Here is a 25,875-nt window from a genome sequence, read left to right as displayed (position 1 = left end):
TCTAAACTTTCAGTTTAAAATAAAGTGGAAAAAACTTTCTCCTGCCAGTGTCTGATATAACCACATCTTTTAGTTTTAAGCCAGTATAATTTCTCTCAGATTTTCATAATACAGCACAAGAATAGAGGTAAATTCTGAATTATTTTTGAACTGTCTCCACTACAGCTTCTGGATTAAGAATTAGCTCTCATTGGATCAGTTTAAAGCTGCATTTTGATGTTAAATTACCAAAGTGTACAATATGCTGGTTTGGATATGAATCCTTGTAATTCCCACGCTTCAGGTTATCTGTTGAGTACACCTTTGGCTGTGGTTCTAGAGGCCCACTGCTGTTCACTCCTTCCAAAAGTCAACATGTCAGCTCAACGCAAATCCCCCTGAAGTAATCTACCACAGGCAGCCTTGTAGATACTTCTAGGGTTCTCATTTAGGTGGCAGAAATCCACCAGCAGCTATGATCAATGAAAGCAGCTGCCTCTTTACTGATTAGAACTCCTTCAATATCAATATGATGTAAATGGGGCATGTTATTTTACGTTGTAGTTGGGGGAATGCCCTGTCGGGGGTGTTAATTAGTGGTGAAATAAAAGGAATATTCCCCTTGCAACCTCCCATCCCCTACTTCCCCTTCAGAACTTGCAGTTTCAACGCTGAAGCCAGAGTGTGGTTAACAACTTTGATCTGTTCAGTCAGTGTTCCTTCCCTCTCAGTATCCTATTTACACTATTTCTTGGGTAATAAGACTCAATGTTTCAGCCAGGACAAAAACTCATTATCCCTCTTTCGTGCCTCCTTTTCTGGATTGATCCATCTTCCTATAGAAACACAGATGTAGACAACTTTTGGGAGCTGTAATCCAATTTCAGTCTCCCCTTTGTGTTCCCGCTCCCCAAAGGATACTGAGAAAATAAGCAAGTAGAGTTTCCAAAATTGCTCTGTTGTACTTTTGAAATTCTGCTGGCCAGCCACCTCTCTCTCCTTGTTCCAATTTGATGCAATGCAAGAAGAAAAGAATGAATTAAAATTTGATGTTTAATGTTTTAAAAAAAAGCTTGTGCAAGCACTCGACAGTTTGAGTAAAGAAAACATGACTGGTATTAACAAATCAAATTGTTGACATAGTTGCCCTTGTGCACCATCTAGTGGGCATTTTTAGAACAGTACAAGAACTCTTTATTGCTTTGGGAATTTCCTTTTTTTAAAAAATGGCTGGTATCACAAAGAAAAGAAATTTGCTTATGACTACAGATACAAATGACAGTCCAGAAAGACCCAATATTTTCCTCTAAGCAAACTGATCGTTAAATTTAAAAGGAATCCAATGTCTCAAACATCCAGTAACAAAAGTTCCAAATCTCTCTTTATTGCTCCAGTATTGTGAAGCAAAGAGTTCCACTTGATTCCAAGGGTTAAATTTCATTGGAGTGTCAGATAGGCCCAATGCTGAGTAACTGACAAGTAGAAGAAAATCATCAAAACACATGGGAAAAGAAAATAGATGCGTTGGATGACTGATGGCAGGATTGTGAAGGTGGCATGGTCGATACAAGAATGCACTTTTCCCTGTATGGTATTTGAAAATGATTACAAATTGTCAGAAACCGGACTCTCCTATTTCCAGCTCTTCCACCTCCTTTAGTGTGTATTCCAGGATAGTGGAATGTCCTTTGAACTTGAAATAACCCTTGAACAGTTTCTTCTGGAGTAACAAGGGGAACCAGTAGATGTCATCAACCCACATCTCATCAAATGGAAGCTTGTGCAGGTCAAACCACTGTGGACGCATCTCTACAAAAAACAAAATTGGAAGTGTTTTTCAAATCCAAAACAACAAATGCACAAACACAATTTTTGAGTAAAATGTTCTAAAGATGCTTTACAGGAATCCATTGAGACAGAAATTGACACAACCACACGAGTTTAGGGCAGTTGGTCAAAGTTGGGAATGTTTTTCAATTAACATAACCACAGAATTGGCACAGTGGGGGTGGTGTGGTTCTGACAGGGTTCAGAGAGGTGGAGGGGGCAGTGGCGGTACTATTTGACCTAGGACTGGATCTCAGCATGCTTGCAATATCTACAGGTGTGTAGAAAATAACTTAGCCCCAGAGAACAAGTAGTGAGAACTCAGGCTAAACAGAAAATATCATGACTTCTTCACAAATGCTGCATCTTTCCTGAGGGTGTTGATTAGTGCATTGATCAAACTTAATGTACCAAAATGGAGATCACTTCATGATAACCAGCCAGAATCTTGTAATGGAGCAATCCAGGTGCAGCAGTACTATGTAGTGATGTATGACAAGAAGTGTTTACGGGGGTGCATGCGGTAGTTGGGGCAAGACCATGGCAGTGTCAGAAAACATGCTTACTTGACCTTAAAATACCTTTCATAAGAAACAGGAATGGGAGTAGGTCATTCAAACTCTTAAGCCTGCTCCACCAGTCAACAACAACACAGCTAATCTGCTCCAGGTCTCAACTCACCAATATCTCAAAAATCTATCTACTTACTCTTTAAATACTTTCAGTGATCTAACCTCCACATTTTTCTACAGTGGAAAATTCCAGACATTTGCTGGGAAAGGAAATTCCTTCACATCTCCGTTTTCAATGAGTGTACTCTGATGAGATTTCCTACTAGTTAAAACATCTCAACGTTTACTATTAAACCCATTCAGACTCTTCTATGTGTCAACATGAAAAAAAACTCTCATTCCTGTGAAATGTAATGAATAAAGGCCAAACCAAAAGGCCACTATTGATAAGTCAGCCCCTTCATCCTAGGAATCTACCCAGGTGAAATCTCTTTTGAACTGCCTCCAATGCAAATTGGGAGCAAAATTGTACACAGTACTCCAGTTGTGGCCTCATCAACACTTTGTACAGTTCAACCAGGACTTTCCTACTTTTAAAACTCCAAGCCCCAGCAATAAAGGTCAAAATTTCATCTACCTTTTTAATTATTTGCTCATCTGCATGTTAACTTTGTATTTCAGGCACAAGAACACCCAGACCTTTCTATGTTGCACTCTCTTTGGAGTCTCCCCTCTTTCAAAAAATAATTTGCTTATTGATTCTTCCTACCAAAGTGGATGACCTCACACTTCCCGTGATTAAACTCTGTCTGCCATGCTTTTGCCCATTCAACCTATTGATATTGTCTTGCTGATACCTTTTGATCTCATCACAACATAACCTCCCACCTATTTTTGTATCATCAGCAAATATGGATGCAACACATTTTGTCCCCTCTTCCATCATTAAAATATATAGTATAATTGAGGCTCCAAGATTGATCCTTGCAGCACTTCACTGGTTACATCTTTTCAACCTGAAAAGATCTATTAATCCAGACTCTGTCTTCTTTGTGTTAACCAATACACAATCCACATTAATACACTACCCTCAATACTGTGAGCCCCTATCTTGTGCAATAACTATTTTGTGGCAGCTTATTTAAATGCCTTGAAATCTAAGCATACTACATTTACCAGTTTCCCTTTATCAATTCTGCATGTTATATCCTGAAAGGCCTCCAGTAAAAGACCTCCCTTTCACAAAACTTGACTACTTGATTGTGTTAAGCTTTTCTAAATGTTATTTCTTCCTTAATAATGGATTCTAGCATTTTCCCAGTGACTGATACCTGACCTACAGTCTCTTCTTTTTAACTCCCTCCCTTCCTTAAGTGGTGTCACATTAGCTGCTTTCCAATCTGTAGGAACTCTCCAGAAATTCAGAGAGTTCTGGAATGTTTTGATCAATGCTTCTACTATTCTCCGTAGCAACTGCCTTTAAAGGCCATTAGATCCTGGCAACTTGTCAGCTTTTTGTCCAATGAGTTTGTCAATTACTTTGTCACTCATTATAAGGACTGTTCAAAGATCTTTTCCACTATTAGCACCTTGTTTATTTTACTGTCTTCCATCTCCAACAATTATGTAAAAAAAACTGGTTTACATGATCTGCCATTGTCTTGTTACCCATTAAATCCCCGGTTGCACTGTCCAATGATCCCACACTTACTAGAGCTACTCTCTTTTCTAAGTACCCAATGAATTACTTTTAAAGCAGGGTCACTTACCATCTGATTCCATTGGTTCCCCTTTGTAACTATCTGTAAGGAATATGTGAACATCCAGTAGTTCTGCCTCATCTACAAATTCAAACTTGATTCGTCCAATTTTTTCCAGGCTGTCCACAGTCAGACTGCTCTCCTCCCATAATTCTCTGAGGAAGAAATTAGCTTAACTTCAAGAACAAATTTAAAAGAGGTTTCAAAAAAACATTTCAAATAGCTGGAACAGAGGACACGGTCAGTCAGACTCTTCTGTTTACCTCTAACATTTAATGAGATTATGTCTTGTCAGTACCTCAATTCCATTGAGCAGACTGAATTACATTAACTGACTCGCAGAATAAAAAAAGGCCAACATTTTCACTGATACCTTGTGTTTACAGGAAGCATGGTACTAACCCTCCCCAGACTAAAGGCTTCTGGATTTGAACATTTATCTGTGATGAACTATACAATTTTTAAAAAGGAGCCTGAGGCAGACTGCGCAAGTCGATAAATTTCCAGAATTTGGATTTTTGAAGAAGAAATGAATTTAGTTAATACTGTGGGGGAGTTCATCAGAAATTCATTTGAACAGTGACCTAAATAGAAGATTTCTAAGTACAACATGAGACATCAGTCAACTATGGGATGAAATTCTTCTCCTGATGAGCTTATTAACAGTTGAATAAATATATCATGGAATTTGTTTCATTTTGACTTCAAAGCAGAAGAAATAAGTCACTTTTACAGAAGTAGTTTTGAGTCAGTGGAGCTTCAAAGCAGGAAGAATTCATATAGAAATCATTCATGTTAGAAATGAGAAAGTTTACACAGTCAGAATTGTCTCATGTTAACAGACTCAGAAAGCAATCATAACAGTTAATTAAAGGTTTAAAAAGCTGAGATAAGAGTGCTATTTCTCAGGAATGGACTTTCTGTAAAGGACTGGTGTTGGGAAATAAGATGAAACTTTGTTTTGGTGTTTGTGTTAAGAGTATTTTTAAACTGTGTTGTGTGTGTATATTATACAGTTTTGTTTATTTATTCCTCTTTTGTGTCGTAAATTTATGTTCTGTTGTATCTGCAGCCTTGTGAGAATGTTTCAGTGACTAACTGTCATGATAAATAACTGCAAAGATTAAACATTTGAATCATCAAACCAAGTTTCATTGTCAGACCTGACTTGTGACTGTTACCATCAGGTGGGGTTACATAATAGTACCAGTAATTCAGTTATGTGGAGAAACTGGAGAAGTTGGGGCTGTTCTCACACACCAGAGACATAGGCATCATCAACAAGGCCAGTTTTTGTTGCTGTTCCATTTCAGAGGGCAGCTAAGAATTGAATACACTGTTTTGTGATCTGGAGTTACACATAGGCAACACCGGGTAATGATGGCAGATTCATGAAGCAGATGGGTTTTTACAACAAAGTTTCATAGCTACTAGTACTGACACCAGCTTTCGGTATCAAACTCAGTGATTGAACTTAAATTCCAGCAGCTGCTGCGGTGGATTCTGAACCCATGTTTCCAGTGAAAGTTAAGGGACAACTCAATAGAGGTACCCAAAATGTTGAGAGGTTTTGAAACAGCAGATTGGGAGAAAACATTTCCATTCGCGGGACAGCAAGTAACCAGAGATCACGGTTTTAACATAGTTAGCAATATAAAACAGAGAGGGTACGAGAAGAATGTATGTTTTACAAAGTGAGTTCTGATGATTTGGAATGTATTGCTTCAAAAGACGTTGAAAGTAGGTTAAATAATAGCTTTCAGAAAGAAATTGGGTATGTGTTGGTCAGGATACAATTAGACCTGCCTGTCACGTCCTCTTTTGTTGTACAGAATGCCAATGCAGCATGGCTGCTATGGACCCCGGTGAGAGTGATCACCTTTGTCAGGAGCATGAAGGGAACAATAAATAGCACAGGCATTACCTTTTTGCTCCTTCTTCAATGGTTTCTCCAGGCTGCACTTTGCCTCCAAAACCATTCCAGCGATTGGCCCCAAAACCCCGTTTCTTCCATCCCAGGAGGATCTTTTGTTGCCTTACAACCATCACCAGAGTCAACAGCTTTGTGGTGATCATCTTTCTGCAATAGTATTTTCTCAATAGCTGGCAGCTCTTGGTCGGGAAGAAATTGTGTAGAACAGCTTTGGAACCACATTCAATAACTTGCAATTGATGTATAGTTAAATTTCCAAGATGCTCCTCAGGAACATAAAACAAAAATACCTGTGATCAAGTCACATAATGAGATTTTAGGACAGGTGGCAAAAACAAGGCCAACGTTTTTGGTTCTAAACAAAGTCTTAACGGGTGAGAGCAGAGATTTAGAAATGGCATTCAAGAGTTTGGGGCAAAGAAGCTGAAGATATGGTCACACAGGGAATTGTTGATGTAACACAGGCCAGAGCTCAAAGCTCTGGAGACTGCAAAGATCATGAGGAAATGAAGCTTTGAAGCAGCTACCAACTCTGATAGTGTGATTCCATTGAATCATAAAACAAAAAAACCTCCATGCTCGCTCCTCAGAAGGCAGCAGAATTTGCCAGGACCATGTTCAGAAAAGAATGTGCACTGATGTAATGCTTTTCATGTCTTCTGTAAGTCCCAATTTAATTCTTCAAACGCATGCACTTCTAATGTAATCTTATCACTAGAACACATTTGCACAGGTATATGAATAGAAAAGGTTTAAGAGGGATATGAGCCAAACACAGGCAAATGGGACTTGTTTAGTTTGAGAACATGGTCAGTATGGACTGTTTGAATCTGTTCGCATGTGGTTACTGCCACTGCCTTGTCTCATTTCCTCCTTTTTAAAAGTGCCATTGTTTTGATCATCTTTTCACAAAATTCCAAAACAATGCAAATGTTTATAAAACAGTCATCACTGCTCCTAGAATTCGAGGAAATCAGCTCCAACACTGAAAATACCTCAAAAAACAAACAGCTCTTAACAGCCACTATTTTTTCCTGTCCTCTATCTTGGAGGGACATGGATAGAGTAAATAGACAAGGTATTTTCCTCTGGGTGGAGAGGAAGGGGGAAGTCCAAAACTAGACAGCACAGGTTTAAGATGAGAGGGGAAAGATTTGAAAGAGACCTCAGAGGCAACTCTTTCAAGCAGAGGGTGGCGTGTGTATGGAATGAGCTGCCAGAGGAAGTGGAGCAGACAGGTTCAAATACAACATTTAAAAGGCATCTGGATGGGTATATAAATAGGAAGGGTTTAGACGAATATGGGCTAAATGCTGGAAATGGTACGAAATTTACTTCGAATATCTGGTCGGCATGGCCGAGTTGGACGGAAGGATCTGTTTCCACGCAGTTCACTCTGTTAAGTGCGTTTTCCTAAGTTAAGGACAACTAAAACTAAAAATTTACATCAGAACAATGTATCCATGGAGGGAAAAAGCAGAGTTAACGGGTTCGAGTCCAAAAAGAGTTCATGGACTGGAAATGTCAACTCTTTCTCTGTTCACAGATGCTGCCAGACCTATTGAGTTTCTCCAGCGCGCTGTTTTTTGTTTCACATTTCAAGCAGCCGGAGTTCTTCATGTGATTATAATAAACAATGTATCCATTTCTGGCTTTCGATGAAAGGAAGATTTGTTACATTTGTGATCCTGGGTCAGGTACCTGATTGACTGAACTCTTTACATCCGCAGACTGCACTCTCTCCTGGATTAGCACAGGGGCCACCAAGCACCAACGATTAGAATCGATTCATTACTCGCCGACAGCTGTCGCACGAGGTGAGTTACATTCTGCACACGCCGGCTGGAAACATAATATAAGAGCATTTTTGTATATCGTTGTATTGAAGTAACGCAGCTACTTCAAAGCAGGATGATTACATTTCCGTTGATATGTATTTATTCTCTTATATTTTATTAATATCGTGGCGACTGGCGCAAGACTTTTGTTTTCTAGAGTCTACTTTGACTGGAAGTGTTTGTGGAGTTGTGTTTGGTTGGGGGACAGAGTTAGTTGTGACTCGCGGAGCTGGGAGCTCGGTGTTGAGCGCTTTCGCGCCATATCGCCTGGTAAAGGCCCAGTTTGCGTTTTGCATTGATTTAAAAGCGTTTTATCTCCTTACCGAACGTTTCGTAAAGAACCTAGCACTTACAGCGCTGTTACTTATCTTAAGTGTCACCGCAACTTGTATTCATATAGCGCCTCTGACATAGTGATCCGCTCCCCCGCCGCTCTGAATTGGAATGTCATGAGAAAGATTTCAAAACCGAACCACATAAGAAGGTGCTCAGTCAGAAAACCGAATAATTTGGCTTTGGAGGGCCGCTAAAGGAGGGGAGGGATTGAGATATTTAGGGAGGAAAATTACGGAGATTGTGACCCGGACAGCTGAAGGTATGGCTGCTAGCGTTGGAGCGAATATAACCAGGGATGTACTAGACCTGAGATAATGGGAACTGCAGATGCTGGAGAATCCAAGATAACAAAGTATGGAGCTGGATGAACACAGCAGGCCAAGCAGCATCTCAGGAGCACAAAAGCTGACGTTTTGGGCCTAGACCCTTCATCAGAGACGGGGACGGGGAGAGGGTTCTGGAATAAATAGGGAGAGAGGGGGAGGCGGACCGAAGATAGAGAGAAAAGAAGATAGGTGGAGAGGAGAGTATAGATGGGGAGGGGATAGGTCAGTCCAGGGAAGACGGATAGGTCAAGGAGGTGGGATGAGGTTAGTAGGTAGGAAATGGAGGTGCGCCTTAGGGTGGGAGGAAGGGATGGGTGAGAGGAAGAACAGGTTAGGGAGGCAGAGACAGGCTGGGCTGGTTTTGGGATGCAGCGGGGGAAGGGGAGATATTGAAGCTGGTGAAGTCCACATTGATACCGTTGGGTTGCAGGGTTCCCAAGCGGAATATGCGTTGCTGTTCCAGCAACCTTCGGGTGGCATCATTGTGGCACTGCAGGAGGCCCATGATGGACATGTCATCTAAAGAATGGGAGGGGGAGTGGAAATGGTTTGCAACTGGGAGGTGCAGTTGTTTATTGCGAACCGAACGGAGGTGTTCTGCAAAGCGGTCCCCAAGCCTCCGCTTGGTTTCCCCAATGTAGAGGAAGCCACACCAGGTACAGTGGATACAGTATACGATATTGGCAGATGTGCAGGTGAACATCTGCTTAATATTGGAAAGTCATCTTGGGGCCTGGGATGGGGGTGAGGGAGGAGGTGTGGGGGCAAGTGTAGCACTTCCTGCGGTTGCAGGGGAAGGTGCCGGGTGTGGTGGGGTTGGAGGGCAGTGTGGAGCGAACAAGGGAGTCACGGAGAGAGTGGTCTCTCCAGAAGGCAGTCAAGGGTGGGGATGGAAAAATGTCTTGGGTGGTAGGGTCGGATTGTAGATGGCGGAAGTGTTGGAGGATGATGCATTGTATCCGGAGGTTGGTGGGGTGGTGTGTGAGAACGAGGGGGATCCTCTTTGGGCTGTTGTGGCGGGGGCGGGGTGTAAGGGATGTGGATGTGAGTTTGCTCGCTGAGCTGGAAGGTTAGTTTTCAGACGTTTCATCACCATTCTAGGTAACATCATCAGTGAGCCTCCGACGAAGCGCTGGTGTTATGTCCCGCTTTCTATTTATCTGGTTAGGTTTCCTTGGGTTGGTGATGTCATTTCCTGTTCTTTTTCTGAGGGGATGGTAGATTGGCTCCAAGCCAATGTGTTTGTTGATGGAATTCCGGTTGGAATGCCATGCTTCTAGGAATTCTTGTGCATGTCTCTGTTTGGCTTGTCCTAGGATGGAGTTGTTGTCCCAATCAAAGTGGTGTCCACTTTGTAAGGATACGAGTGATAGTGGGTCATGTCGTTTTGTGGCTAGTTGATGTTCATGTACCCTGGTGGCTAGCTTCCTGCCAGTTTGTCCAATGTAGTGTTTGACACAGTTCTTGCAAGGTATTTTGTAGATAACGTTCGTTTTATTTGTTGTCTGTATAGGGTCTTTTAAGTTCATTAGCTGCTGTTTTAGTGTGTTGGTGGGTTTGTGGGCTACCCTGATGCCAAGGGGTCCGAGTAGTCTGGCAGTCATTTCGGAAATGTCTTTGATGTAGGGGAGAGTGGTTATGGTTTCTGAGCCCGTTTTGTCTGTTTGTTTGGGTTTGTAAGGGATGTGTTGCGAGAAATGCAGGAGATGCGGTCAAGGGCGTTCTCGACCACTGCGGCGGGGGGGAAGGTTGCGGTCCTTGAAGAACTTGGACATCTGGGACCTCAAGCCGCACCTCCATTTCCTACCTACTAACCTCATCCCACCTCCTTGAGCTGTCCGTCTTCCCTGGACTGACCTATCCCCTCCCTACCTATACTCTCCTCTCCACCTATCTTCTTTTCTCTCCATCTTCGGTCCGCCTCCCCCTCTCTCCCTATTTATTTCAGAACCCTCTCTCCATCCCCCTCTCTGATGAAGGGTCTAAGCCCGAAACGTCAGCTTTTGTGCTCCAGGGATGCTGCTTGGCCTGCTGTGTTCATCCAGCTCCACACTTTGTTGTCATATAGTAGACCTGAATTAGAGGAACGCTGTGAAATCAGAAGGTTGTAGCAGGGAAAGGAGATTGGTTAAATTAAGAGTTTTACACACAGCCAATCCCTATCTGAATCCATTCGCTCATGCCATGGTCCACCTACAAGTTTGCTTTTTCTTGCTGGTCAGCCACATACCATTTCGTATCGGACTAACTAATTCTTCCAATGCTCTATTCTCTGCAACCAGCACTGAATTCTGTGAAATCAGCTTTTCGGATCCGCTGACCTTTCATTCTCAGACGTTAGCTCTGCTGCCTCTCCACAGATGCTGCTAGGCCGGATAAGGCTTTCCAGCAATTCTTGTTTTTGTTCTAGATTTCCAATATCCGCTGTTCTTTGTTTTTCGTTTCCTGAGTTCCGTGTCCGACTAATACTTATCGGTACCGTGTTACTGGAGTGGACAGGGGAGACTTATTTCCACTAGCGGAGATTTCAACTATCTAGGGGACAGAAATTGGCCAAACGATTACGCGTGGTTTGAGAAAAAGCTTTTTCAACCAAGACATTGAGTGCCTGGAATTTGCTGCCCAATTCAATAGTTGAGGCGGAAATCTTCAACTTGCTTAAAAAGAACCCAGATCTATAGCTGGAGTACTATAACCTGCAGAGCTACCATCCAGGTGCTGCCACACCCACAATGGGCTGAATGGCCTCTTTCAGTGCTTTGACTTTCCTATGGTTCTGCATTAAGAGTACTTTATAAATGAAAGTTGTTGTTTCACTTGACCTATTGCTGAATGCTGTCTGTCTGGTGTTGGGTGTTATGATGAAAAGCGGAGAGAGAGATGATGGAATTAGGAGGAGAAATGGCAATTGGTAAGATATGTTTATTTTTCCTGCTATTAGACAGGGTGACATGATTTCTTGGGTCCGACATTGTCTGTTTCACACAACAGTGCAACAGCTGAAAAAAACACCAGCTGAACAGAGGTGGTTAACAAGACAACTGAGGGACCCATATGTGAAAGCTGCCCGACAACAAAATTTCCGTTGTCGGAGTGCTTTTAAGCTGCTGGAGATTGATGAGAAGCATAACATCCTGAGGCCTGGGATCAGTGTGCTTGATTGCGGTGCAGCCCCAGGCGCCTGGAGCCAGGTTGCGGTTGACAGGGTCAATGCCACTGGCTCTGGTGAGTGAGATATTACAATATAAGTTATCAAATCTGCGATGGGAGCGAAGGCTTAGGGATGCACCACATGACCAAATTCTTATCCTTAGACTTGCCACAGATGTTTTAAGCACACTGTTTTAATTTAAATTCTTTAAGTCTTTTTGTTGAATTAATATCACATTATTTCTGTTAGTATTCATTTTTTTTTGCAATGAATTTCTGGCAGTGCCTTTTGGAACTTGGGACAAGGGTGTTTGTCAGTTTTTGCAGGCATGTCCTGGTAATGTATAAATATCTGCTGGGGTTCGCCAGAAGTGTGTCTAGCGAGTTTTGAGAAGTGTGTTTGCATTAGCAGTGGTTTTCCAGGAGTGTACCAGTACTTCTGGTTGATCCCCAGCTGTACTTTGTTTATCGCAGGGGATTCCCAAGGATGTGATGCACTTTGATAGGATCCTCAGGAGTATGTCAGTATTTCATTAGCTCAGAAAGTTCCAAAATGCTTTCCAACCAATGAAATACTTTTTGAAGAGCAGCCACTGTTGTGATATGGAAAACATGGCCAATTTGTAGTAAACAGTATGTCATATGATAATGACCAGATAATCTGTTTCTAAAAGTTTTGTTTGAGGATTTGGTGAAGACCCCAGGGAGAAGTTCTGTGCTCTTCATTGAATAATAGCATAGGATCTTTCAAATTCATTCAAGGGGGCAGATGGGGTTTAATGCCTCATTTGGAACATGGCACCTCCAACAACGCAGGGAAGGGTTAGGGAGCAATTGTAAGGAAATGAAAGGCCTGACCAATTGCTGTTTTCCAATAAAGATACTTTGTTGTTCAGAAGCATCTATTTTGGCATTTTCTAAAAAGACTGACCAATTTCTGCTTGTAGTTGATTTCTAGTCAGCATTGGAGTGTCTGTAGTTTTTTTTTCTTCAGTTTCTTGATTGATATTTTAATTTTAGGTGTGAGTGTTACTTCTCTTTAACACCTCTATCCATGTCCCATTCAAGAATGTCACTTAGCTAAAGTACCAGCCTATAGATTGCTCGCACTTTATATCCTTGAGAAGAGACAGTTAAATTAAAGAAACTAATCATTACAAATCGTTAAACACGTTTGGGATTGTGCCTTGTCTTAACTAATGTTGCTTTACATGAAGGAACATAACTAAATATTGGGTGAGGAGGGAGTGAAATGAATAGGCCAAGGAGCCAGTTTCAAGACATAAAATGCTTATCTTTATTTATTCTATTTTGTTGGTGCCATTGATTTCCTTTTCCCTATCTCCAGATCCAGACGCTCCTGTGGGTTTTGTAGTGGGTGTGGATCGATTACACATAGCCCCTCTTGATGGCGCTGTGTTCCTGCCTCACTCTGATCTCCTGGAGCCCACCATTCAAGCTCAAATCCAGAAATCCCTGCCAACGGGAATGGCTGAGGTGATCCTCAGTGATATGGCACCAAATGCCAGTGGCATCCGTGAACTGGACCAGCAGCAACTGGCTGAGCTATGCTTGTGTGTTGTGGGACTGGCCAGGAGGGTCCTGAGTCCTGGTGGCACCTTGCTTTGTAAATTCTGGGATGGCACTAACAGCCGCTTCATCCAAAAGAGACTCTCAGAATTGTTTAGAGATGTGAAGACTTTGAAGCTGGCTGCAAGTAGGAAGGAGTCATCAGAGATCTACTTTTTAGCAAAGCACTACAGGAAAAGTTGATGGTGCAGAGTGACTGTTTATGTTTAAGGAAATTTCTGTGGCAATCTAACAATTTTTGAGAGAGTTTGCTTATTTACATTTACTCCCTATCCTTCTATCAACTTTTGCCCCTTATGCTCAGGCTGACAGTGCACCACTTGGTTAGAGTGGGAAAAAAATGCATTTCTAGAATGTCCTGACCACTGAACCTTTGTTATAAATCACAAAGTTGTGCTTTTGAAGTGTCATCGTTGTTGTAATGTAGAAAATGTGGCAGCAAATTTACACAGAGCAACTTTCTACAAAAAGCCAGATGACAATGAAAAGACAGTTCTGAGGGTGGCAATAGCTTATTGGCATTATGACTGGACTGTAAATCCAAAGACCCGGATAACATTCTGGGGAAGAGGGTTCAAATCCTGCCATGGCAGATGGTTGGGTTTGAATTCAGTAAAATATTTGGAATTAAGAATTTAGGGATAGCCATGAATCCATTGTCGTTTGTTGGGGGGAAAAAACCCAACTGGTTCACTCGTGTTCTTTAGGGAAGGAAACTGTCATTCTTACTTGGTCTGGTCTACGTGTGACTCCAGAACCACAGCAATGTGGTTGATTTTGAACTGCCCTCGGGGTAGTTAGGAATGGACAATAAGTGCTGCCTAGCTAGTGGCATCCTTATCCTGTTAATGATTTAAAGAATAAAAAAAAACTGCTTTTGTGATAAAAGCTGAAAGTTCTGGGGAAAGCCAAGAGGTTTGGTAGCATCTGTGGAGAGAAAAGTAAAGTTAATGTTTGCAGTCCAATTTGATTTTACAATAGTGTCATTACTGGATTGAAGACATTAACTCTATTTCTCTCTGCTGCCAGGCCCGCTGCGTTCTTCGAGCACAGTGATGCATGTTAGGAGTCAACCGTCTGTTCGTAGGTATCAGAAGGTTATGAGTTCATCTCACCCTCCAGAAATGTGCACTGTGTAAGCTGATACTCCCAGTGCACAGTAAGGTCCTTCTGCATGTTGAAGGTTCTACCTTTTGAATAGCCATGAAAGGGACACTGCATCTGTCCAATTAGAATGTAAAAGATCATGTGGGATTTTTCAAAAAAAAAATTGGTAGGGTCCTGGCCAACATTTAATCAATGAACAGCTTGCATTGTTGTTCGTAGGACCTCTGTTCATTTTGTTTTTCATTCATAAGATGAGGGCATTGCTGACTACGCCAATGTTTATAACCCATCCCCATTTGAGTCAACCACATTGCTGTGGGTCTGGAAACAAATGTAGGCCAGAACAGAAAAGGATGGCAGATTCCTTCCCTTAAGTACATTAGTGAACCAGATTTTCTTTTTTCCTGACAACAGTTTCAGAGTCATCATTAGTCTCTTAATTCCAGAATTTTATTGAATTCAAATTGCACCATCTGCTATGGTGGGATTTGAACCAGCGTTCCCAGGTCATTACATGGGTCTCTGGATTAACAGTCCATTGATAATACTGCTAGGCTAATGTCTCCCCAAACCACAAATGTGCTGTATCCTTTCCTTATTACAACTACAAAATTACTTTGTTAGGCTATTAAAAAACTTCATGGCTCCTCAAAGCTATTCAGTGTCTCTATACTGCATCTTTTTTAATGCTATATGCATTTTTGCTTTATTATTTATGTGAACTTAAACCATTTTCTTGTTCAGCAATGGAAACTGTGTAATTCAGCTGTGTAATCCTGACAGTACAAAAATCATATATAATTCTAACAAAAAACTTTTCTTCAATGTTTGAAATATCTGTAATCCATTAAAGCATCATTTTGTTTTCAAAATTTGAATCACAATGTATTCTAATGCTGGAAAATGTACCAATACACAAATATAGAATTTGTATGAAATATCTTTTCTAAAAATGTAGTAACATACTTGGCTTTTTGCGTTTTGTCATTCAAATAAAGCCTCATGTCTCTCAAAAGAGTGGATTCCCGCAACATCATCCAGAACAAAGTAGCCCAACTTGATCAACATCTCATCCATTATCTTAAATGTTCACTGCCCCACTACTGATGAATGGTGTCTGTACCATGTGCAAGATGCATGGTAGTAACTTTGATAACTTCTTTCAAATACCACCTAGAAGGCCAAGGACTTCTGAAGTATGGGAGCACAGGTACCTACGGGTACCTCCAGTCCACACATCATTCTGGCTTGGAACTATATCTCCATTCCTTCATTCCTGCTGGATTTTAAAAGAAAACTGTAACTACTTTCCTAAGTGCACTGTGCATACACCTTCAATGTAAGACTCTAGTGCCCTAACGAAATGGCTCACCATCATTTTGTGTGCAGTTCGGGATGAGCAACAATAACTTGCCAATGAAACTCATATCCAGATATAAAGTTAGGCTGCAGTTGTACAAACCTTTGCTTAGACTACAGCTGAAGTACTGTTTTCTGTTCTGGGTATCTCTTAAACAGTTTGGATTTGCCAAGATGACACAGGCTAAAATGTCTCAGTTATGATGACAGATTGAATGCGTTTGTATTCTAGACAGAAGGAAATTAAGGGACCAGCTTATTTGTGGTGTTAAAGGTTTTGAAAGTGTAAATGGAGAAGAACAATTTCCTTGGTGGACAGTCCAGAACAGACTGGAACTAGTATGTTGAAAGATGATGCCAGGAAGGACTTTTTCCACACATTACAGAATGTAATATGGAGCACTAAAAAAGTTAATGATGATGAGGGACAACTGGAAATTTATAAACTGTTCCTGATTAAACATTTGTTTGACAAGGATATTAGGTAGATAACCTAATTAAGAAATAGATCATAATCTAATTGAATGAGAGAGCAAACTTGGGGATTGAAATTCTGTTCCTTTCAGAAAGGTCCTGAGTTGAGATACTTTAGTTAAGTGGAAAGAATGGTAAAACAAAGATTATTCAAAGTTGAGAGGAGGTTTGTTTGAGATGTTCATAATCATGAGAGGCCAAGACAGAGAGGGAGAAAAATATCCCATTGGAACTACCCTGAACTAGATGTGCGATAATCAGCATATAAAGCAAAGGCGCCGTGAATACGAACCTTTTTAGACAGTGAATGGTGAGGACCTGGAATGCCCTAACTGCGAGTGTGGTGGAGGCAAATTCAATTGTGACTTCAAAGGGGAATTGGACAATTGAGAAATAGTTTTCAGGGATATGGGAGAAAGCAGAGGAGCAGCCTCACTTAGTGGCTCTTATGGAGAGCTGGTACGGCGTGGTGATCCGAATACCCTCCTAAACTGTACCATTCTATGTCCAGAGACAAAACGTGGGATGTGCGCCCACAAGGAATTAAACGAGTGCCACATGCACTGAAGGATGAGAGGAATAGACTTTTGTACCGAAAGGAACAGGTGGAGGCTGATCTGGCAGAAACACTGCCAGTCTCTTGGGTGCAAAAACAGAAATCGCCGGGAAACTCAGCACTTCTGGCAGCACCTGTAGAGGGAGAAGCAGAAACATAAATAGAAATTGCTGGTTAATCTCAGCAGGTCTGGCAGCATCTGCACAGAGAGAAACATTTAACATTTCGAGGGGGTGAAGAAAGGTGTGCGCTTCTATTACAAGGAGAGCGGTAGGAGGTTGGCCCCGCCTCCCCCAACAAGGCTGGCGATCTCGCGAGATCCGGGGAGAGGAGGGAGATCCAAGCGGAGAGCGGCCGGCAGGTCAGTGCTTAAGGCCGGGGGATTCCCGTTAATAAAGCTCCAGGCCGCCACCCCCAGCAGTAAGGCTGCAGGCCGGGTGTCCCCCGTTAATACAGTTGCAGGCTGGGGCTTGAGCCGGTAGTGGCGGCGACAGGACCGCTTCAGGAGAGTTAATTTAGTTTCGGACAGACTGTGGTGGCGGGCTCCCCAGAGGATGTTCACACCTAGTGGCTGAGTGTTCCTCTCGGGTGCTGTTCCTCCTCTTACCCCCTTTTCTCTCTGACTCTCGGGCGTTGCACCTGTTTCTGCAGGAAAGTGTTTAATAAAAGCTTGTGACTTCTAACATCCGCCAAAAAGCGAGTGTTATTAGCCGGGGATAATGGGAACCACAGATGCTGGAGTCTGAGATAACAAGGTGTACAGTGGGATGAACACAGCAGGCCAAGCAGCATCAGAGGAGCAGGAACGCTGACGTTTCGGGTCTGGACCCTTCTTAGCCGTATATTATTCGCGTGTTATTAGCCGTTGTGCCATGAAACCGTGTTCCAAGGGCTTCCTTTATGGCTCGTGAAGTTATCCAGTTAGAGACCAGAAACATCGCAGATTGGAATCTGTTGTGGACTGAGTTGTCTGATGTGAAAGGGAGAATGCCTGTTTGTGCCCCTCGGATGTGCCATGGGTCCTTGCTTCCGATTCTTAAACACATGCGTCCACTCCCACATTGGCTGATGAGAGCAGCATTCACAACTGAGAACCTTAATATGGTTGAGTAGACTGCGAACGATGAGGAAATGCTGATAAATGACAGTACCTGTAAAAATGCCATTCCTTTAACAAATTTATAGCGTTTCACACGACCACTGGACGTCTCAAAGCACTATAGAACCAGTGAAGTGTTCTAATTGTCAGTGGAAACAACAAAAAGTTTGCACACGGTAAAGAACCTGATAGTGGCGCAGGTCGTCACTTTTTTTGTAATTTTGATTTGAGGGATGAAGATTTACCAAGACCGGGGATAATGCTTGTGTTGCTGTCTGAAATAGTGCCATGGGATCTTTCACATCAACAAAACAGACAGCTGGGGCTTCTGTTTAACATTTCAGGAAAGACAGCAAGTCAACAATGCAGTAATCCTCTACTTTTCTAGAGTGTCAACCTTGATTTTTTTTTGTGTTCAAACCCTGAAGTTGGAAATCTGAACCCAGAATCTTGTAATTCAGAGGTGAGAATGCTGCCAAGTGAGCCACACCTTTAGAAGAACAGTAGGAATACGTTTAGTCAATAAAGATCCACTTTGGATCACTGAATGGATAGATCTAGTAGAAAGCCACAATTATATTTATTAATGACATGAATGACAAAAGTGAATTTGGTATTGCCACGTTTCTGGATGACATAAAAATAGGTGGGGCTGCAAGTAATGAGAATGATGGAGTCTGCAGAACAAATATAGGTTGAGTGCATGGGCAAAATGTAACGCTGGAGAGTATGAAGTCTCTCAATTTGGCAGGAAGATAGAAGAGCTGGATATTTAGTTAAATAGAGAGCGATTGCAAAATGCTATAGCACTGAGGGATTTGGGAATCTTTGTACTTGAATCACAAAAAGCTAGCATCCACAATTGACAGGTAATGGGGAAGACAGTGGAACAGTTTTGGTCCCCTTGTATTGGAAAGATATACTGGCATTGGAGGCAGTCTGAGCAGGTTTACTCGGTTGATCCTGGGTATGGAGAGAGTTTCTTCCAAGAGACTGAGTACTTTGGACTTTTACTCATTCAGAGGGACTTGACAGAGTAGGTGTGGAGAGATTGTTTTTGTGGGAGATTCCAGGACCAGAATGCAAAATTTGAGAGTAAAGGATCATCTGTTTAAAATGAAGATGAGGAGAAACTTTTTCTCTGAGGACAGTGAATCTATGGAATTCATTGCTATGGAGGGCTATTGAGGCTGGGACATGTAGTATATTCTAGGCTTTGTTAGGTTTTTAATTAGTAAGGGAATGAAGGGTTATGGATATCAGGCAGGAAAATGGAGCTAGATTATCAGATCGACCACGATCTCGTTGAATGGTGGAACAGAGTCAGTGGGTTGTGTAGTTGTTTAATGGTTTTAAAGTATAGTATAATTAAAATTGACCACAAACAAGGTGTACCTTTTTACCATCTCAACTAATCTCTGATCATAGCTGCACCATTGTATGGGAAAGCACTGAACAGGATTGTTGAAAACTTTAAATTCAAATATGGAATTTTTCAATAAGGAGTTTTTCTGAAGAAGGGTCTAGGCCCGAAATGTCAGCTTTCCTGCTCCTCTGATGCTGCTTGGCCTGCTGTGTTCATCCGGCTCTTCACCTTGTTATCTCAGATTCTCCAGCATCGGCAGTTCCTACTATCTCTGAATTCAAATATGGTGTTCACTGCTGTCACATAGCTTACAAACTAACTTTTTTTTGTTTCAGGATACTCTCTACAGGTCTTGAGTGGGTTAAAATTTTTATTCAAGATCAAGTCATGCCCAAAGCTGAGAAGATTAGAAATATTCGTATTTATTAGATAAGAACAGAAGTACATTGGAGCACATTTAGGAGCAGGAGTAGGCCATGCAACCCTGCAAGTCTGTTGTGCTATTCAGTGTGATCATGGCTAGCTTTGGACTTCTTCATAATTTTCCTGCACTATTACTGTATCCCTTGGTGCTTTCATGACTGATTGTACATCCCTTATCTAGCCCTGCCTAAACCTGATAGCCGCTATGGTCTGACACTTGAATATTTCCAGTTAAAGTCACTCCTGTCATTTTTGAGGGTTATTTTAAAACATTAGTAGTCAGCAACAAATGATTTATTGTTATTTACACGGGGAATAGTCATTACTAACTGGATTGACTGCCAGCCAGATGCCAGGTTTATTAGTGTCGTGGTTAAATCGCCTCCTCCCTCTCAGAGCTCCATCAGGAGGTGCAGTATTCTGAAGTACTTCCTCACAGTTGACCTTTTCAGCACCATCACTGCATCCTTCTCAAGAATTTCAGCAGATGAGGTGGCCAAAGAGAGCAGATGGATAAGCCAAATGTGCGCCTTTGGTCTTGATGTGAGGGAATGGCACAGGACAGGATCTTGGGGAGAGTTTTGCACATGTGACTTTCTGTAGTCTGGCAAATTCTTTGGTGTGGCAAAGGGTAGTCTTGAGGCTGCTGCATTACAGAGTTACAGCCTTTATCAATTACAGTCTTGGACATACCCAAGAACTGAGCCTCCACGGCTATGTATGGCAGAGAATTCCAAAGATTCACCACCCTCTGAGTGAAGAAATTCCTGCTTATCTCAGTCCAAAATGACCTGCCTGTTAATCTGAGCCTATGTTCTGGCTCTAGATCCTGTAGCCAAGGGTAGCATTCTTCCTGTTGGTTCGTGTAAGAATTTTGTATGTTTGAATGAGATCACCTCTCGATTTACTCAATTCCAGAGAACAAAACCCAATGTATTTCATCTTTCTCCTAGGACGATCCCTCCATTCAGGTTGATGACTAGATCATCCTTGGAATGATGTTGAATGAAGGATAAGCTTTTTTTTGGTCCCGGACAAGAGGGTGCACTCCCTGTCTTCCTCAAAATGGTGCAATGGAATCTTTTACATCCATCTGAAAGGACAGACAGAGCCTTCTTTAATTCCTCATCCAAAATTATGCTACAGTCTCTGTGCCCCTGTCTTCCCGTTTCTGCTGGGAATTTTATTTTCGTTTCTAATTCTGTGCTGAGAAGAAGGCAGATTCTTGAATCTCTTAGTCTGAGTGTACAAGAAAGCAGCACTATCAATAACCAAATACATGCTCCATTTGTATAGTTCCTGGTAGTTGAAGAGCTGTCAGAAAATCAGCTTTGTGGCTTTGACTGGCATGGGGTAATATTTCAATGATGAAAATACTTCTTAACAAAGTTGAAAGTCACATGACACCAGGTTATGGTCCAACAGGTTTATTTCAAATCTCCAGCTTTGAGAATACTGCTGCTTTGTCTGGTAAAGTGAAATTTATTTGTGGTTATCTCACTGCTCAATGAATCAGTTCATAGGTCATCCCTTCACTTGTTATTCAGCTGTTGACATTTTAATCACACTGTTTTACACTTTTGATCACCTGCAAAGACTTGTTATTCAATCTGTTGACACACTACTCATCCTTCTAAAAAAAACACTTTACCTGATGAAGGCGCAGCGCTCCGAAATCTTGTGATTCCAGACAAACTTGGACTATAACTTGATGTTGTGTGACTTCTAACTTTGCCCACCTCCACATCATGGTGGCTATGTAATATTCATCTCTTGAAAAAGAATTTTCCCTAACAATGTGTTTTCGTGTATTTTTTAGCAGTTGCAAAGCAGGAGACAGAATGGATGATCTAAGTGAAAATACCACAGTCTTCTCCACTTTACGTTCCTTCAACAACTTTTTGTCAGAAGGTTCAGCTACATTACCCAGGACTAGCGAGCCAAGCTCTGTCTCTAGGATGTTGCAGCTGCAGTACGAGCAGAGAATACAGGTTAGTACATTGTCACAGAAACATAGAAAATCAATGTAGGAGTACATAATTTGGCCCTTTGAACTTGCTGGACCATTCAATATGGTTATGGCTGATAATCCAACTTGGTACCCTGTTCCTGCTTTCTCCCCATATCCTTTCAACCCTTCAGCCCGAAGAACTAAATATAACAACTTCTTGAAAGCATTCAAAGTTTTGGCCTTGGCTTTCTTTGGCAGAGAATTCCACAGGCTCACCATTTCTCCTGTTCTCAGTCCCAAATAGCCTCCCCTGTATCCTTATCCTGTGACCCCTCTGGTTCTGGACATCCTGATCATTGCTGACATCCTGCATTTACCTTGCCTAGCCCTGTTGGAATTTTATAGGCTATTATGAAATGCACCATCTTTGCTGTAAACTATAATGAATATTGTCCTTACCATTTAAGTCTCTCTTCTTATATCAATTCTGCCATCCCAGGAATCACTTTGATAAGCCCTTTCTGCACTTCTTCCGATAAGGAGACCAAAACTGCACACAGTACTCCAATGTGGTCTCACGAAGGCCCTGTTCAACTGCAGTAAGACACCCTTGCTCCTGTACTTGAATCCTCTCACAATGAAGGCATATATACCGTTTGCCTTCCTCACCACCTGTTGCACCTGCATGCTTGCTTTCAGCAACTGGAGTGCAAGTACATGCGGGTCTTGTTTCCTCTGTTTTTGCTACTAAGTAGATAACCTCACATGCATATTATACTTCATCTGCCATGAATTTGCCCACTCCACTTGGCCAAATCTCTGCATCCTTCTCACTGTTAACCCTATCACCCAACTTAGCATTGTCTGCACACTTGGAGATATTGTATTTAGTTCCTGCATGTAAAACATTAATGTATGTTGTGACTGTTTTCAGACTTCATTAATGGGATGAGGGCATCTCTGATCAGGTAGCATTTATTGCCCATCCCTAATTGCCCAGAGGGCAGTTTAGAGTTAACCATATTACAGGTCTGGAGTTGTATATGTAGCCAGACCAGGTAAGGATGACAGTTGCCTTCTCTGAAGGACGTTTGTGATCTAGATAGGTTTTTCCCAATAATCAACAATCATTTCATGGTCATCATTAGATTGTTAATTCCAGGTATTTTATGGAATTTGAATTCCACCATCTGCCATGGTGGGATTCAAATCCCGGTCCCAGAATGTTGTCTGGGCCTCTGGATTAACAGTCCAGTGATGACACCACTTGGCCATCACCTCCCCTGTGAATGGTTGGGGTTCATGAGTTGATCCCTGTGCTGCCCCACTAATCATCGATTGCTGCATGAAGAAATATTTGTTTATTCCTACTCTTTGTTTCCTGTTTCCCAATTAGTTCTTTATTCATGTCAGTATGACAAGATTTGAGTTTAATCTGTTATGTGGAACCTTATTGAAGACCTTCTGAAGGTTGAAGTAAGCCCCATCCACCGGCTCCCCTTTATCAACATTGAGTTAAATCCTTGAAAAATTCTAGTAAATTTGTCAAACATAAATCCATGCTGTGCTTATGTAATCCTGTCACTATTTTCCTCATCCTGCCTCCTTGACCTGTCCGTCCTCCCTGGACTGACCTATCCCCTTCCTACCTCTCCACCTATCTTCTTTTCTCTCCATCTTTGGTCCACCTCCCCCTCTCTCCCTGTTTATTTCAGAATCCTCTCCCCGTCCCCCTCTCTGATGAAGGGTCTAGGCCCGAAACGTCAGCTTTTGTGCTCCTGAGATGCTGCTTGGCCTGCTGTGTTCATCCAGCCTCACACTTTGTTATCTACTATTTTCCAAGTGCTGTGATATTAAATCTTTTACAATGGACTCTAGTATTTTCCCTGCTGTCAGTGTCGGGCTAACTGGTCAATATTTCTGTTTTCTTCTTTTTATAAAATAGCTGTGGAATCCCTATAGTGCACGTGATGGGATTGGCAGACTTCTGCAGGTGAGGGGGCCCTGGCACTGTGGGAGGAACAATGCTAATCCCATAAACAGTGGGCTTATGTTAGCGATACGCCAATCGTAAAGTTTTCAGAGTCTTTAGAATCATGAAAGATAGCCACTATTTCTGGGGCCACTTCCCTAAGTACACTGGAATGTAGATTATCATGCCTTGGGGACTTATTGGCAATTTATCCAATTAATTTGCTCGATTCAATTTCCATACTAGTACTGATATCCTTCAGTTGCTCCCTGTCGCAAGATACTGTGCTCTGCAGCAATTTTGACATGTTACTAGTGTCTTCCTTTGTGAAGACAGAATGAAAATATGTATTTAGTTGGTCTGCTGTGTCTTTGTTCCTCATTATAATCTTTCTCCGGTTTTTGACCGTAAGGGACCTGCTCTTGTCTTCACTAATCATTTTCTCTTCATCTGCCTAGATAAGCTTTTATAACCTCATACTCAGTGCCTTTATTCTCCTTTGCTTAAATCTAAACTGCTCCTAATCCATAGTAAATTTGCAGATGACAATAATTTGGTGGTATAGCGACAGCGAAGAACGTTGTCTAAGATTAGGGGTTTACTACAGGCCCCCCAATAGTAGCAGGGAGATTGAAGAAAGCATAGGTCGGCAGATTTTGGAAAAGTGTGGACGTAGTAGGGTTTTTGTAATGGGTGACTTTAACTTTCCCAATATTGATTGAAACCTCCTTCGAGCAGAAGATTTGAATGGAGCTGTTTTTGTAAGGTGTGTTCAGGAGGGTTTCCTAACTCAGTACGTTGACAGGCCGACGAGGGGAGAGGCCATTCTAGAGTTGGTGCTCGGAAACGAGCCGGGGCAGGTATCAGATCTTGTGGTGGGAGAGCATTTTGGTGATAGTGACCATAACTGCCTCACATTCTACATAGCTATGGAGAAGGAGAGGATTAGGCAAAATGGGAGGATATTTAATTGGGGAAGAGGAAGCTATGATGCGATTAGACATGAGTTAGGAAGCATGGACTGGGAGCAATTGTTCCGTGGTAAAGGCAGTATAGACATGTGGAGACTGTTTAAGGAACAGTTGTTGCGAGTGATGAATAAATATGTCCCTCTGAGGCAGGCAAGAAGGGGTAAGATAAAGGAACCTTGGATGACGAGAGCGGTGGAGCTTCTCGTCAAAAGGAAGAAGGTAGCTTACATAAGGTGGAAGAAGCTAGGGTCAAGCTCGGCTCTAGAGGATTACAGGCAGGTGAGGAAAGAGCTCAAAAATGGTCTGAGGAGAGCCAGGAGGGGGCACGAGAAAGGCTCGGCAGAACGGATTAGGGACAACACAAAGGCATTTTACACTTACGTGAGGAATAAGAGAATGGTCAAAGAAAGAGTAGGGACGATCAGGGATAGCATAGTGAACTTGTGTGTGGAGCCTGAGGAAGTCCTAAATGAGTTTTTTGCTTCTGTCTTTATGAAAGAAACAAACTTTATAGTGGATGAAACCTTAGAAGAGCAGGTGTGCATGCTGGAATGGATAGAGATAGAGGAAGCTGATGTGCTGAAAATTTTGTCAAACATTAAGATTGACAAGTCGCCAGGCCCGGACCAGATTTGTCCTCGGCTGCTTTGGGAAACGAGAAATGCAATTGCTTCGCCACTTGTGAAGATCTTTGCATCCTCGCTCTCCACTGGAGTCGTACCTGAGGACTGGAGAGAGGCAAATGTAATTCCTCTCTTCAAGAAAGGAAATAGGGAAATCCCTGGCAATTACAGACCAGTAGGTCTCACGTTTGTCGCTTGCAAGGTGTTAGAAAGGATTCTGAGGGATAGGATTTATGACCATCTGGAAGAGCATGGCTTGATTAAATGCAGTCAACATGGCTTTGTGAGGGGCAGGTCATGCCTCACAAACCTTATCGAGTTCTTTGAGGATGTGACTAGAAAAGTTGATGAGGATCAAGCTGTGGATATGGTGTATATGGACTTCAGCAAGGCATTTGATAAGGTTCCCCATGGTAGGCTCATTCAGAAGGTCAGGAGGAATGGGATACAGGGGAACTTAGCTGCTTGGATACAGAATTGGCTGGCCAACAGAAGACAGCGAGTGGTAGTAGAAGGAAAATATTCTGCCTGGAAGTCAGTGGTGAGTGGTGTTCCACAGGGCTCTGTCCTTGGGCCTCCACTGTTTGTAATTTTTATTAAAGACTTGGATGAGGGGATTGAAGGATGGGTCAGCAAGTTTGCAGACGACACAAAGGTCGGAGGTGTCGTTGACAGTATAGAGGGCTGTTGTAGGCTGCAGCGGGACATCGACAGGATGCAGAG

General features: G+C 42.2%; 3 protein-coding genes across 8 annotated transcripts in view; 2 read left to right on the top strand and 1 right to left on the bottom strand.

Annotated features, from left to right (window-relative positions):
* Positions 1-1,014: 1,014 nt before the first annotated feature.
* Positions 1,015-7,825, bottom strand: nudt1 (nudix (nucleoside diphosphate linked moiety X)-type motif 1). The gene is made up of 4 exons (XM_048552098.2): positions 7,713-7,825; positions 6,003-6,301; positions 4,088-4,233; positions 1,015-1,788 (listed from the first exon to the last, which is right to left on the bottom strand). The coding sequence occupies exons 2-4, from the start codon at positions 6,152-6,154 to the stop codon at positions 1,595-1,597; spliced, it is 492 nt and encodes a 163-aa protein (XP_048408055.1). The 5' UTR covers positions 6,155-6,301; positions 7,713-7,825; the 3' UTR covers positions 1,015-1,594.
* Positions 7,808-25,875, top strand: part of mad1l1 (mitotic arrest deficient 1 like 1) — a 772,508-nt gene continuing 754,440 nt past the window's right edge. The window contains exons 1-3 of one of the 4 annotated variants that reach the window (XM_059653949.1): positions 7,808-7,828; positions 21,455-21,626; positions 23,532-23,579. In XM_059653949.1, coding sequence (XP_059509932.1) covers positions 21,477-21,626; positions 23,532-23,579 — 198 coding nt within the window. In that variant the 5' untranslated portion in view covers positions 7,808-7,828; positions 21,455-21,476. Of the gene's footprint in view, positions 7,829-17,026; positions 17,109-17,921; positions 18,023-21,454; positions 21,627-23,531; positions 23,580-25,875 lie in introns of those variants that run through there. The other 3 variants (XM_048552089.2, XM_048552091.2, XM_059653951.1) reach the window with 3 other exon arrangements.
* On the top strand, positions 8,049-15,373 carry mrm2 (mitochondrial rRNA methyltransferase 2). 3 transcript variants are annotated; one of them, XM_048552097.2, is made up of 3 exons: positions 8,066-8,119; positions 11,453-11,736; positions 13,010-15,373. In XM_048552097.2, exons 2-3 carry the CDS (start codon positions 11,463-11,465, stop codon positions 13,432-13,434), a joined length of 699 nt encoding a protein of 232 aa, XP_048408054.1. In that variant the 5' UTR covers positions 8,066-8,119; positions 11,453-11,462; the 3' UTR covers positions 13,435-15,373. The 3 variants fall into 3 exon arrangements, 2 of the variants coding, with proteins under 2 accessions (XP_048408054.1, XP_059510204.1); XM_059654221.1 differs by lacking the exon at positions 8,066-8,119 and adding an exon at positions 8,337-8,444; XR_009447161.1 differs by lacking the exon at positions 11,453-11,736 and having other exon boundaries at positions 8,049-8,119; positions 13,010-13,122.

The sequence above is a fragment of the Stegostoma tigrinum genome, chromosome 23 (assembly GCF_030684315.1).
Source record: "Stegostoma tigrinum isolate sSteTig4 chromosome 23, sSteTig4.hap1, whole genome shotgun sequence".
Classification (NCBI taxonomy): Eukaryota; Metazoa; Chordata; class Chondrichthyes; order Orectolobiformes; family Stegostomatidae; genus Stegostoma; species Stegostoma tigrinum.
The sequence above is the reverse complement of the archived record's forward strand: the minus strand, read 5'-3'. Positions and strand labels throughout refer to the sequence as shown.